Source organism: Trichoderma ghanense, assembly GCF_004382785.1.
Source record: "Trichoderma ghanense strain CCMA-1212 chromosome Unknown scaffold_5, whole genome shotgun sequence".
NCBI lineage: Eukaryota > Fungi > Ascomycota > Sordariomycetes > Hypocreales > Hypocreaceae > Trichoderma > Trichoderma ghanense.
Window position 1 is genome coordinate 1,069,834 of NW_027395668.1, and position 13,410 is coordinate 1,083,243.

General features: G+C 48.4%; 4 protein-coding genes across 4 annotated transcripts; 2 read left to right on the forward strand and 2 right to left on the reverse strand.

Annotated features, from left to right (window-relative positions):
* Window positions 1-3,320: 3,320 nt before the first annotated feature.
* Window positions 3,321-3,698, reverse strand: CCMA1212_005329 (uncharacterized protein; the record flags this gene model as incomplete). The annotated part of the gene is made up of 1 exon (XM_073702592.1): window positions 3,321-3,698. One exon carries the CDS (start codon window positions 3,696-3,698, stop codon window positions 3,321-3,323), a length of 378 nt encoding a protein of 125 aa, XP_073558878.1.
* A 3,656-nt stretch (window positions 3,699-7,354) lies between these two features.
* On the forward strand, window positions 7,355-9,173 carry CCMA1212_005330 (Cytochrome P450 714B3; the record flags this gene model as incomplete). The annotated part of the gene is made up of 2 exons (XM_073702593.1): window positions 7,355-7,543; window positions 7,635-9,173. 2 exons carry the CDS (start codon window positions 7,355-7,357, stop codon window positions 9,171-9,173), a joined length of 1,728 nt encoding a protein of 575 aa, XP_073558692.1.
* A 177-nt stretch (window positions 9,174-9,350) lies between these two features.
* Window positions 9,351-11,054, reverse strand: CCMA1212_005331 (Drug resistance protein; the record flags this gene model as incomplete). Its single annotated transcript, XM_073702594.1, has 3 exons — window positions 9,351-9,911; window positions 9,967-10,892; window positions 10,988-11,054. 3 exons carry the CDS (start codon window positions 11,052-11,054, stop codon window positions 9,351-9,353), a joined length of 1,554 nt encoding a protein of 517 aa, XP_073559192.1.
* Window positions 11,055-11,574: 520 nt separating this feature from the next.
* Window positions 11,575-13,277, forward strand: CCMA1212_005332 (uncharacterized protein; the record flags this gene model as incomplete). Its single annotated transcript, XM_073702595.1, has 4 exons — window positions 11,575-11,673; window positions 11,765-12,492; window positions 12,550-12,699; window positions 12,762-13,277. Exons 1-4 carry the CDS (start codon window positions 11,601-11,603, stop codon window positions 13,275-13,277), a joined length of 1,467 nt encoding a protein of 488 aa, XP_073559194.1. The 5' UTR covers window positions 11,575-11,600.
* Window positions 13,278-13,410: the final 133 nt, after the last annotated feature.

Consider the following 13,410-nt stretch of genomic DNA (forward strand, 5'->3'; position numbering starts at 1 on the left):
TAAGATATTAACTATTTATAATATAGTAATATAGCTAGAAGGTTTATTTAAAATTAAGAAGCTAGGCAATATTACTATCTTCCTAAGACTTAAAGTTTATAAGGATAGGATAAAGAAAATAATTATGCTTAGCTAGGGCAAATATATTAAGAAGATTATAGCTAAGTTTATTCTAATACTTTAAAATATAGCTAAAATGCTATAGCCACCTAGAAAGCAAATTCTATATAACTAGAAGAAGCAGAAAGTTATAATAGCAGTAAAAGATTAGCTTAAACGCATTAGCAGCCTTAATTTTATCTTTATAAGTATAAGACCTAATATTATATACACTATTTAAAAGTTATATAAAGCTAATATTAGTTTAATAATCTATTATAAAGAGATCTTAAAGCATCTTTTCTACTATCTAAATAGCATAAAGGACCTAAGCATTTAACTAGGAGGAAGATATAATATCTATAATCTAAATCTAAAAGTATATACAGATATAAGCTTTACTAATAACCTAGCTAAATGTTTTTTAACAGCAGGCTATATTATATTTATTAGCAACAGCCTAGTTTACTAGAAGATTAAAAAGCAGACTATTATTATAGTTAGCAGCACTAAGGCTAAATTTATAAATCTTATACCAGCCAGTTAGTTAGCTATCTAGATTAAGAAGATTTTTAAAAAACTTAAAGCTAGTAACTAAAAGCTAATAGTACTATATACTAACTCCTAAAACGCTAGAATTACTATTCTTAATTACTATAATACTGCCTAGACCTATTATATTAATATTTAATATAAATAAATTATTAACTAGGTAGAAAAAGGTGATTTTAAGATATAATAAATTAGTATATAAGAGATAATAGCAGACAGCCTTATAAAGCCACTTATAAAGATTAAACACGCTAAATTTATAAAGCTTTTAAGGATAGTTAATCCTGCTTAAGAACCTAGATAAATAGGCTTACTTTTCTACTAACTTTTAACTATTATAGGCTCTAGCTTCTTCTTCCTTTTAATAACTATATCTTTATCTTCCCTTTTAAAAAGTATAGGACACTTTAACTAGATCTATTATAAAAAGACATTATGCTTAAAGACTATCTATATCTTAAAAAAGGCATCCTCTTTACTAACTATAATTTAAAAGGCATCCTTTTTACTAACTAAGCTAAATTTAAAGAGTGTGAGAATTCTACCTCTATAAGCACCTTTTCCTAAAAGAAGGAAGTTAACTTTAATAAGGAAGGATACTAAATTATCTTACATTCTGCCTTTAAGTATGCAGAAATAAATTCTGGCCTTAATTAATCAGAATACCTTAAATCTCCTATATTCCCTACAGTTTTTACTATTCCTGTTCTTCTTTACTAAAGGAAGGAATAGCTAGCTATAGTAACTAATTTTATTTATTTCCTATGTTTTTATATCCCTCTCTTATAGCAGAAAAGCCCTATGTTATTATTCTTTATATCTTGTTATAGTCTATTAACCCTGAGGGGGATGTGTTGCATGTGCCCTGGCATGTGCTTTAGCTAGTTAGGGCTATTAGCCTATAACACCAGGATCTATGGGATCCTGTTTGTTTCCTTCCTTCTTCTTTAATAGCCTAGCCTAGCCTAGATTAAGTTATATTCTTGATCTTAATAGAGCTTACTCATTCCACACGAGACACTTTACAAGCTTGTTCCCCCTACAAAAGTCGAGGTTGAGGCGAAGTGGCATGTATCACGATCGGACCTAATCCAAGTGCTTCTGATCATTTTTGTCTATGCAAAGAGCGATCCCACAAGTGGCGTCGGCTTCCAATCCATTTCCTTCTTCGCCTGATCGTAACGCATCCAGATGGATGACGACTAACCTGGTCACGCATGGCGAGGAGTCTATTGCGTCTTTTGCAGGTGATAAACCCAGTGTTGCCCGTGTAAGCTCGGTAGAACATGACCTGAAGTACTATGACTGACGGATTTATCCAGGCAAGACAATTACAGCTGGAGATGATTAAGGAGTGGCTCGGAATTTACTAAGAGTGAGGCAGGTTAGCCAGCACTTCTACATAACGGGGTTTTAGAGGGCACTACATTCGCTATTGCCGGTTCAGAGAATCGTTTCGTTCATTAACGTCCAGTCTATTTCATTGGTTTCTTTTACAGACTCTACTCTAGTTCTATTGGCTTTTCTTAGTGGAGGACAGAGACGAGTGGCTGCTTTTCTTTCCATTTTTCAATGCTCAACCTTGTTCACAGACTCCAAGTTGCACAGTTACAGTTTACATAGGCAGAAGGCCCCATACAGGAAGAAAAGAGGAAACGCCTCACTCTTCATTTAATACCCTCCAGTATCATCATCGACAAGATATCCAAGTACTCTGCAGTGTATGTGACATAGAGTCCTCCCGTCAATAAGTTGAGCTTTTCTGTGATCCAATTCTTGCGTTTTTGGTCACTGACAGCGTACGCAGCGATCAATGGCACCTGCAAGGACTGAGCGCCAAGCGGATTCGAAAGGCTTGCACATTCATAGCACATACAGATTCGCCGCGCAGTGTCAGCAATGCTCAGTCGCAATCCTAGATCAGCCACAAGAAAGGTCTGCAAGTAGCAAGGCCATCCACCGCCACGGATGGAATATAGCGCCCTCGTGAGAGCGAAAGTGGATGCTGAGCGGGAACTTGTCATCTAATGCCGAAGATTGACGCTCTTCGAATCCGAGATCATCCTCGAGGCTGGCAGATATTGAGCCCCGAGGCGAAGCCGTTCGCAGCTCTTGTTGAAGTTTTCTCCCATAAATCCGCTCACACCTTGCTCAGATACGCCAGCCATCCAATGCACAACGTACCTTACGAGAGTGAGGATTTTGCAGATGCTCTCGAAAAGGTAGTCAACACTTGAGAATCTAATGCTTCTGCATTCCTTCGGGCAGATGTCGTGCCATTCGCCCATAAGCAATAAGCAATGTTTCCCTCGGAGTAACGCCTCAAGAAACTAAAGAGAATCATATCAGCTCCAATGTCAACGAGAGTGTGTGATACTATTATACTCACAATTCGGCCTCTCTGAGTACGAAAAAGGTTGTACTCAAAATTGGTGCGTACGCGCCTCGGACAGCGAACAAACATCACCTTCGACGCACCCCCAGCATGCGCTATGTATTGGTGAGAACGCCTTTCAGGAGCCATCATCTGTACAAGATGGTGGTATGGCTTTAGCCCAAGATTGGAACAATGGTAGAGAAATGGACTGTCATACCTCGTAGTGAGCCATCAACATGGTGGCACAAACCGTTTCGGCAGAAGTGCCCAACACAAGGTCCGCAACCACATTCTACAGGGTTTGGAGGGTTCTCATGTCCTCGGGGCTGGGCTGAGTGCTAGGCTGAGAGAACTCAATTGCTTCGAGCAATTGGGTATGAGATTGCAGCAGGCACTCTACTGCAACATCGAGGGCCGGGTTGTGACCAAGTCGACGCGGTATTTCGGTCATGTATCTGCCAAGATAATGCAGCGGGTAACCATGAGGAGGGCTTTTGAATGAAGCAGCCAGCGCTGAAGCAAGCTTCTCTCCTTGAGACAAACTGGGAGCCTTGGGTACGAATGGGCTGGAACCCCTTGACGAAGACGGAGGCGTTGTCGATCGGTAGCGGAGCAGTTGAAAGTTATGGATCATTCCATGGCCTTCGCCTTCTCCATAAAGCAGGGTCATCTTGGTCTTCAAATCTTCTGAGCCTGTTCTTGGAAATGTAGGCTGCTCTCGAATTTCGGGCACCGCGAATCAAATATTTGTGTCGACAAAGTGAAATTGAGGCGAATACACGCATTCACGGCCTGCTCGCAGACAGCGATCACAGATTGGGCGGGTCTCATCGCACTGCATCGGATCAGCTCAGTGATAGTTTCGAGGAATCTGAACTTCATCATTCACCTTCGTCTTGATCCGCCGACAGGCCCCGCACCCAAAGCTTCTCCTCCAGCCACGATGCATTGCTTACTTATCCGGGTTGTAGTTCTGGAGCTCTGAATGGAGATATGAAATGCGATTGCTTTGACCGCCTTTCACTTGGGGTCACGTATGAGTAGAGAGTGCTTACATATAGATTTATTGCAAGGCTGCGCCGTCCCTCAACTAAATATGCTCTGAACCTTCTCTGCCTCGCGAGCTTCTTCGCCTTGCCTTGGGGGTACGTTGATCTTTCGAACCATTTTGGACAAACAACGTGGTCGAACTACCCGCAATCCTTATGTCGGAGGATACGGGTTCATCGTCGCCATTAGACGATCGCGAGAAGAAGCCATGATTAGATTGGGAACATCAGTGGATGTCGAAGCTTGCCTAGCTCAGGACCCAGTTCTGCACATAAGTTTCATGGATATCAGCTTCAGTTGCCTTCATACAGAAAGGAGTGGCTACATGTGGGTAGCACCCAACCAGCCGATCGAATATCCCAGCAAATGCTCGTATATCTCTATCACTGTTACTAATACTTGGAAATCTTTTGGAAAACAAGGTTCCATTTTCCGCTACTACTACTAACTATCTCTAATCTTGCTATATCCTATAATCCTGATTCACAAGGTAGGGCTGAAACCCCCAACTTCACTCTACATCGTGGGACTGGAGATACTGGATAGCCAAGTTGGGGCGCTGGCTAGCCAGTTCCTACGAAAAGACGCTGGCTGTTTCTGAGCTGCCATATCTATAACCGGCCATGCAGGCGTCAATCTTGTCCCCCTATCACGTAGCTTTCTGGATGTCATGCACCAACAAGACTGAAACACGGCAATTGCGCGTGAGCATCTCTGGTCGCCAATCATGGACGCGCACAACTATAGCATCTAATTCATGCTTAAAAGTAGTATCGAGACCCCTCCAAATGGCGACTGGTCAGCTGGCAACATGTACACCAACCCCCAAGTTACGTACCTTGTGATAGTAGGTAGGTAGAATATCCAATGCCTTCGCTCGCCGAGTAATAGCCGCTCCCAACGCAGCATAAATGAAACCAACACATCAAATAACAGACATCTACAACCCCGCACCTTGCTTGGGCATCGAGTCTTGATTCCCAAGCCGTACGGACTAGATTCGCATCTCGATACCGTTATTCCTGCTCCAGACCATACCGCCCATGAGCTCTCGAGGATGTCGAGAGAGCCATGAAAAGATCCATAGACGACAGGAAGATCGACGGGCTTATCCTTGCTCGTGATTCTACAATCGGAGGTTTTTCACTTGCGACTAGAAGACAGCAGTTCGGCAACAACCCTTATACATCATCACTCGTCTCAGATCATTCCCAGCGCCGAGAATGACGTCCAACGCTGGCATAGAAGCAGACTCTGCAAGCTTCAAGTGAGCCTCCACTTTGAAACGAATGCATTGAAGGCCTGACATGATCTAACGAGGGGTCAAGTCAATCTTTACCAACCGGAGGTCAACATGGAGCTGATCGTGATACCTTTCGGCCCGCCCAACCCCAAGACCGATCCGCGGGAACAATATCGGAACCTAAACGGCTACGAGGCGAATGCGAGTTTTGCGGAAGAAGAACCAAACGCCGCTGTCGGATCTGCAAGCTGGATTGGTTCTGCAGCAAAAAGTGCCAAGACCAGATGTCATACCATCACCTTGTTAAATGTTCAGCTCGCTCGATAACAACTGCCGACATACTCTTCAGCCATGCGCTTTGGGATCTGATTCCTGGACATCTAGAGACACTTGAGCATTTTGGGTTCGCCCGGTGTCGCGACTGGACAGAGGCATCTTACCTCCTTGGTCTCTATCAGGGTCTCTTTAGAATTTTTGGCGTTCGGCCTATCCAGCTGAATGCATGGCGCGAGAGAGGCATCCTTGTGAGCGAAATCATCCGGGCATATTCCAGTTTGCCTGAGCAGGATCGTGGGGGTTACTTCTCATGGTTCCTTCGAAACCAGCACATTCTTGATCACTCAATCCCACCTCCTCAGTTCAGTGGCGAGGATAATCTCGTCCAACAAGCCTTTGTCTACGCTATGATTGTCTGCATTATAGGCTTGCTTGTTTCCTGGTTCATGCACATACGACCATAGGTAGTGGAAAACTCGGGGTCCCGTCTGCTCCCCCATAGATAAGCCACTAACCGGCAGATTAGTAGTTGGGTGGGTGACCACCAGCGAACACCGGCTGTTGTATGTTTTTTCTTTTTGTCCTTTTTTTTTCCCATTGCATTGTCTTGTAATTCATGTTGTTATGCCTGAAGAAACAGATGTTGTGAGCTTATGGTACTTTTTTTTTAAGTCTTGGTAAAAAAACAAAAGTTCACGTGCTAGACTAACTCATAACCTGCTGATGGCGGGGTCTGGCACTTCGACTCTGCAGCGGACTCTAGAAGTAAGTCTGATGTTCCAATGGAAGCAGACAGATGGACGGGCTCTTTGTGTGGTGTGATGTGCTCATAATTCGTTATTGTCTCTTCCTGCTTTTTGACCTTGTATAATGCTTCCATGCGCTCGTCAACTCAAGATGATCCTCTTCTTCTTCACTCTTCTGTATATGACCTCTTGCTGTTTCTTTTGGGACAAATGCATGCTTTTCTGCGAGTGCTCCTAGCTAATAACCTTCTCGGCGCTATCTATACGTGTTCTGTGATCAATAGCCCATAGTCATTCCACAGTCGACTCATACCTCTGAAGCAGCAACAAGATTGACAGTCTCAGCCACGCTCGCAGGCTTCGGACCCAGGAAATCGTTAGACAAATCCTCGCCCGTGGCATAATTCGACTTCAAGCCAGGCGTGCAGCTGTAACTGGTTGCCCGAACCAGAGCAAAAGCACCACTGGAGTCTCCGGCACCCAACTTCTGGACAGCGGCAAGCCAGTTCATACAGAGTTACACGTAAATAATATAACAATATCAGCAAGCTTAAACGCGACGGCCATCACTTGGTTGCCCAATCAGCAGACGCTACACTCAATGGGACAAGCTTTCATTGGGACGATGTATGATGTCTGCAGCCAAATCTTGCCTCTTGAGCGGAGAGGTGGGGAAACGAAGACCACACCCCCGGCAGCGTTATTGATGTAACCCAGACGGTCAAAAGTGCTCCTGCCAACGTTGTAATATGGTAGACTTCCTTCAAAGTTCTTCACAGGCTGATGCCAGGCTGCAAAGGAAATTCGCTCATGTCTTACGCAGGGGCGAGCCAGGGTCCTTTTCGTATAGCCAAGTCAGATGGAGGTGGCGGGGATTCAAACTGAAGTTATAGGCTGCTAGTTCGGTGGTTTTTCATCTGGAAGCCATCGATATCCCATTTGCTTCCCCGTTTGTGGATTTTCAATCTCAGACCTGTGTGCATTCAGTGAGGCAACACTTTGGCAAACGCAATGGCGGTGACTATCTCCTCAGGAGGAGCTTGGGTCGTGGGGATCGTCTGTGTGGCTCTGTACATGGCCTACCGACGGTGCCTGCCGAAGCCGATCCCTGGTATCCCATACAACAAAGATGCGGCAGCAAAGATGTTTGGGGATGTGCCAGAGATGATGGGCTATGTGATGCGTACACAACGCATATTTGTAAGACACAGCCACTACTCACCACATGAGCTGGCTGTTCATCGGCCCAGGCGGATGCAGATTGCTAACATGTAACCTTGAATGAGAGTAGTGCTGGTTAACGTCCCTTACCACTCGCCTCCAAAGCCCTATTGTGCAGGCCTTCATCAAGCCTGGAGGACTACCATGGGTCGTGGTGACAGACCCTTTCGAAAGCCAAGATATCCTGCTTCGGAGAATCAAAGAGTTCGACCGCAGCGAATTCTTTGGCGAGCTTATTAATGGCATTTTGCCAGAGCAACATATCCAATTCATCTCGACCGACCCTCGATTCAAGAACAACCGGAACTTGATCAACCACTTGATGGCCCCGACTTTCATCCGGGAAGTCAGCGCGCCTGAGGTGTACATGGCCGCAAGCACCCTTATGAAGTTGTGGAAGATAAAATGTACCATGGCCAAAAGCCGTCCATTTTCGGCCCACCAGGATGTCACCTTTGCTGCGTTGGACTCCATCTTTGCCTCTTCCTTTGGTCTGGCCAAGGACGAGACCAACACCATCCAGCGCATCAAGGCGTTGGACAGCTTTGAGTCCATGTTGCCAGATGATGTCGACGAGCCCGTCGCTTTCCCCGAAGGCCATACTCCGGACATCTTCTCGGCTGTGCTCACCCTGGCCAACTCGGTCACAGACACTCAGCTCTCTCCTGCCCCGATGCTGACTTCATGGATCATCCGCAAGTTCCCCTACATGAGAAAGGCCAAGAGTATCAAGGACAAGTACATTCGGGACAAGGTAGAAGAATCCGTCCGATTGATCGACAAAGACCCCAGCATCAAACCCAAGAGCGCGCTCCACTCCGTCCTCCTCCGCGAACGCGACGTGGCGACCAAAGAAGGCCGCCAGCCCGACTACCGCAAAGGCGCCATTGCCGACGAGTTCTTTGGCTTCATGACAGCTGGCCACGACACATCTGCTACCACCATCGCCTGGGGCGTCAAGATGCTGACCGACAACCCAGCCGCGCAGAGCCGTCTCCGTGACGCGCTCCGCTCCGCCTTCCCAACTGCCGTCCAGGAGAAGCGCGACCTGACCTACACGGAGCTCAGCAACGCACACGTCCCCTACCTGGATGCCACAGTGGAGGAGATCCTTCGCCACTCGAACACCATCGCCTTCGTTGTCCGCCAGGCGCAGCAGGACTCCACCGTCCTCGGCCGTCATATCCCCAAGGGCACCAATGTATTCCTCATGGCCAACGGCCCAGGCTACCTCGAACCCAACATGAAGCTTGCAGACGAGGCACGCAGCCCGGGGGCCCGCCAGACGGCCAAGTCAGCGCTGACCCGTGCCTGGTCAGACGATGGGATTGACAAGTTTTTGCCCGAGCGCTGGCTCGAGACGGATCCGGACACCGGGGCCGAGATGTTCAACACGATGGCTGGGCCGTCGCTGGCGTTCGGGTTGGGGCTCAGGGGATGTTTCGGGAGAAAGCTGGCGCTGCAAGTGCTCAAGATTCACTTTGCGCTGATCGTGTGGAATTTTGAGCTGCTGCCGATCCCGGAGAAGCTGGGCGGCTATGAGGCGGTGCAGAAGTTTGCGAGGGAGCCGACACAGTGCTACATCCGGCTGAAGGAAACTGATCTGTAGGGGGGCTTGGGGGTTCATAGAACGAAATCCGAGAATGGGTAGGGTTCAATTCTCTTCTATTGAGTATGGCTTTCCATGAAACTACACACATTGGCCGCGCCAGTCTCGCGATATGTAGGGCAACAATCAGATGTCAAAACAGCTTCATACCGCAGTGGAAACCGGGCGCTTTAATGATTACCATCCGACTTCCGACTTCGGTTTGAACTGAGTTTTGAACAAGTAAATGAGACTCAGAATAGTTCCGAGCCCCGTCAGGCCGACAGAGAACCACAGAGCACCTCGATAACCATGGAGCAGGTCTGTTTTGGTATGTCCGCCACGATTTATGTTTGTTTCGATGGTACCAGCAAAGCCAAGCCCGAGTGATATGCTGTAGTTGACGAGAGTCATGACTATACTGGCTCCCATGCCTTGGTATTGCCGGGCCACTGTGCTCGAGAAGATCATGATGGCGGCAGGTAACGATGTATCCATTCCGATGGTGGCGATGACGGTGGCGAGGAAGAAATAAGTCCAATAAATCGAGTCTGGGGGCCGAAGGGCTTGAAGAATGGATGTGACCAGGAATGCGACCTGTCCAACTACCATGATATATGAAGCAGGAACCCTATCAATTATTTTGCCGACAGTCAAAGCTGAAGCTACTCCGGTGACGAGAATAGGAGTAAACCATGCGGCCAGTTGAATAGGGGATTGCTCGCCTACGTTGAGGCATACTTGCACAACGTAGAAGAGCTATAATGCAGCGTCAGTTGATATGCCTTTCAGTCGAGAGCGGAGCAATACTAACCCAAATGCCGAACGTGGCCCAGCCTGCTGCCGTGCATGCGAACACGAAGATTATGTCCTGAGTGAAGGCAGAAACGGGCAAAATCGGCCGGCGTGCTCGGCGGAGTTCGATGTAGAAGAATAGCGCGCCAAAGATGAAGCTGAGGATCAGGCACACATAAACGTAGGGCTCTCGCCAAGTAACAACCACAGCTTGGTTCCACGCGAAGTTGAACAGGACCAGAGCCATCACGCCGGTTGCGCCTCCAGGAAGATCCAGACGATCCACCTTTTGAAGAATCGTCAGGTTCCGCTCTTCCTCTTGTAAAGGCAGGCCTGGTATTGCCCAGGCAGCAAAGACGGCCACCAACGCGACGGCGATGGCCTGGCTCCAGAAGATCCACGGCCACCACGCCATGGCGAAGAGGGCGCCAGAAACAAGACCTGCCATGGCGCCAAAGGGCGCTGACGCAGCGAACCATGCAAATGCCATGTTTCGAGGGCCGTCGGAAAAAGACTTGCCAAGGATGCCGAGCGCGTTGGGCAGAGTCAAGGCGGGACCCATGCCCTGGAAGACGCGAGCAAAGACGAAAAGCACATGATTAGAGTAGACGGAGAGTCCTGCCACCAAGCTCCACAGGGAAAGCCAGCTCATGCCCATGACAAACATCTTTTTGTTACCAAACTCATCGCCAAGGCGTCCACCTATAAGGATAAACGTGCCAATCGCCAAGCTGTAACCAGCCATGAACCATGACAACGTGCCTGGGTTACCAATGCCAAATGAGTCCCCGATTATGGTGAGCGTGGTCAGGGTATTACACAGGCCCAGTTGGTTGGTGAACATGGACATGCATATACTCGCGATGAATAGAGTCCGACGTGGTAATGAGAAGGCATCGGCGGGGTAGGCATCGTCTGTCTTCGAGGGCTGCGCGGCCTCGGCATCTAATGGTTTTCCGAATCAGCAAAACATGCAGAACGATTCCGGAAAGCAGTTCTCATTCGAATTGTCTCTGGAGCCGGCCCCGAGGGCTACTCACCTGGCGACAATGACGATGGGTCGGATGGCAGTTCGGTGTTGCTCTTCTCCTCTGTAGGTGAAGTCATGGCGAGTGAGGGTGACAGGAGGTGGTCGTAATGACTGCACCGCTTCACGGGGAGAGGGAAATCATAATGCTATTTATCAACTACATATGAGAAGATCACAGAGCCCTGAGCCCTCGGCCAGGGGCTCCGAGCTCCGGACTCATGACTGGGGGCTCGGAAGATCCTAGTGCATATACACCTAGCGATTAAGGTATCTTATATATACTCTTTGTTCCAGTTTGTTGTCGTTTGCTGTTGAGGAAGAAGAGGAATCAGGAAGAATGACCGTCAAACTCCGGAGGTCGTGGATGGGTCAGCGTCCAAGGTCCGAACGCTAGACCACTCGGCTCCGGATGGCGTGAGATCTTCGGAGATCTGTTGTCATCACGTGGCCTCGCCGCGGCACGTCGACAAGGACGCACCACCCGTATTTCACGGAGACGCTACCTTATCCCTCCGTGACTGCCTGTAACACATACGCTACATGTATTCACCTTTGCGCTTTTCCTGACCGTCCAGGTACTCCCTGCCCCCCTGGCAGAACTGACCCCTCCGATACTGGTGACCATGGAGTCGAACGCCGCCAGTACGGCGTCCGAGCAGCTGATATGCGAGTCGTGCTCCAAGTCTTATCAGCGGCGTAAGTCTCCGCTTGTCCGCCTTCGTCGTTACTTCATCTTCATCTGCTGCTGTATCATCGTGTCTCTCCGTTGCTCACACTCTTGATACAGGCGACTTGCTCATGCGCCATCGAAGGCGCTGCCGAGGTTTGGCCAAGGGGGGGACTCGTCGGAAAGCCTGCGATGCGTGTGTTCGGGCCAAGTCCAAGTGCTGCTACACCCATCCTACCTGCTCTCGTTGTATCAAGAGAGGAACAAGATGCCTTTACAGCGCACAACCAGCTGTCCAATCTTGGGCTTACCCCGAGCACGTGAAGGAAGCCTCAAGTGTTCAGATTCAGGGCCTCCAATCCCATTCCTCGACGGGTAGCCAGTCCCCCGCCCATGACTTTCCGACTTGGGGTTTCCCACTCTCGCCGTATCCTTTGGATACCCTGGACTTTAACACGGCGGATTTTACAGACGTATCTCCCGTCTCGCATCTCGAGTCTTTGATTGAGAGATCTTATATACCGCCGACAACTCATGCCAACCCACCCTCTACGTCCCTTGAACAGTCTTCGAATGGCGGAACGAGGTTCCCTTCAGGCCCTCCGATCTCGTCGGCACCGCTTATTCTCACTCGCGTACTGGGCGACTACGCTTCTTCATTGATCAAATACTCTTGTTTCGCCCCATTTCTACACTTGCCAAAGGTCAAAAACGTCGAACCCGATTTGGCGTCTTTCCCTTTCACCTCAATGGCCATTTGCAGCAGTACCGGCATGAACCTCTCGACCGACAAGCAGTTTTTCCGGCGGGCCATAGAAGCAGCGCGCCATGGGCTGATTGGCAACTTTGTAAGTGCCCCCGAGGCCCGGCTCAGTCCTGGTCAAATGTTGAGAGACATCCATTAGCCATCGTACGAATGTATGCAGCAGTGGGATGCGATACACGCCCTCTTGATATACGAGGCGTTGGAACTGAAAGAAGGCATTAGCATCGAGTCTGAGGGTTGGAGACTCGCCATGCCAGTCAAAAACTTGGAAATGAGCTTTCTTTTGAAGGTTTAGCACCGTTCCTATCGACCGATTCCTATCCCCAGGCTAATGTGATCAACACTCGGCAGATGACAAGAAGCTACATCGAGCCATACCTACAGATTCGCAGCTGTGACATGGATGCCTTCTCCGATCGCAAATCATCACCGTGTTCGCCGCAGACAACGACATGGGGTCGGTGGAGAACTACCGAAACAACACGCAGAACAGTCTTCATTGTCAACATGGTCAACTTTCTCAACAGTTATAATCCTACAACGAGAAGTACCTCGCCTTATTACGAACCGCTGAACGACGATCTCATTCTTAACATGCCGTTACCCTGTAGCCAGACTGTATGGCTAGCATATGAAGAGGAAAGCTGCAGACTTGCCATGAAGAATCAGCCTTTTGTCAACCATTCCTCACCGGAACCCGATCAATCCACAATGGAAGCACTGTCGAGAGAGACTTGCTTGAGCACCATTCTCTCAAAATACACCAAAGAGAGCATTCAAGCTGCCATTGGTTCACACGTTGGAGTGGGCGATTCAGACAGTTTGAGACGCCTTATAATACTCTGCGCTACTGAGCAGTTTCTCTAATTGTTACGGCCAAGACTCTAAATGCTTGGACCACAGAAGCTCAAGGAGACCTTCATGCAGAACATGGCCATGGATCCGCCGCACTGTTGGCGATGACCTGCTGATGGCGGGAACTGGCACTTTGACTCTGCAA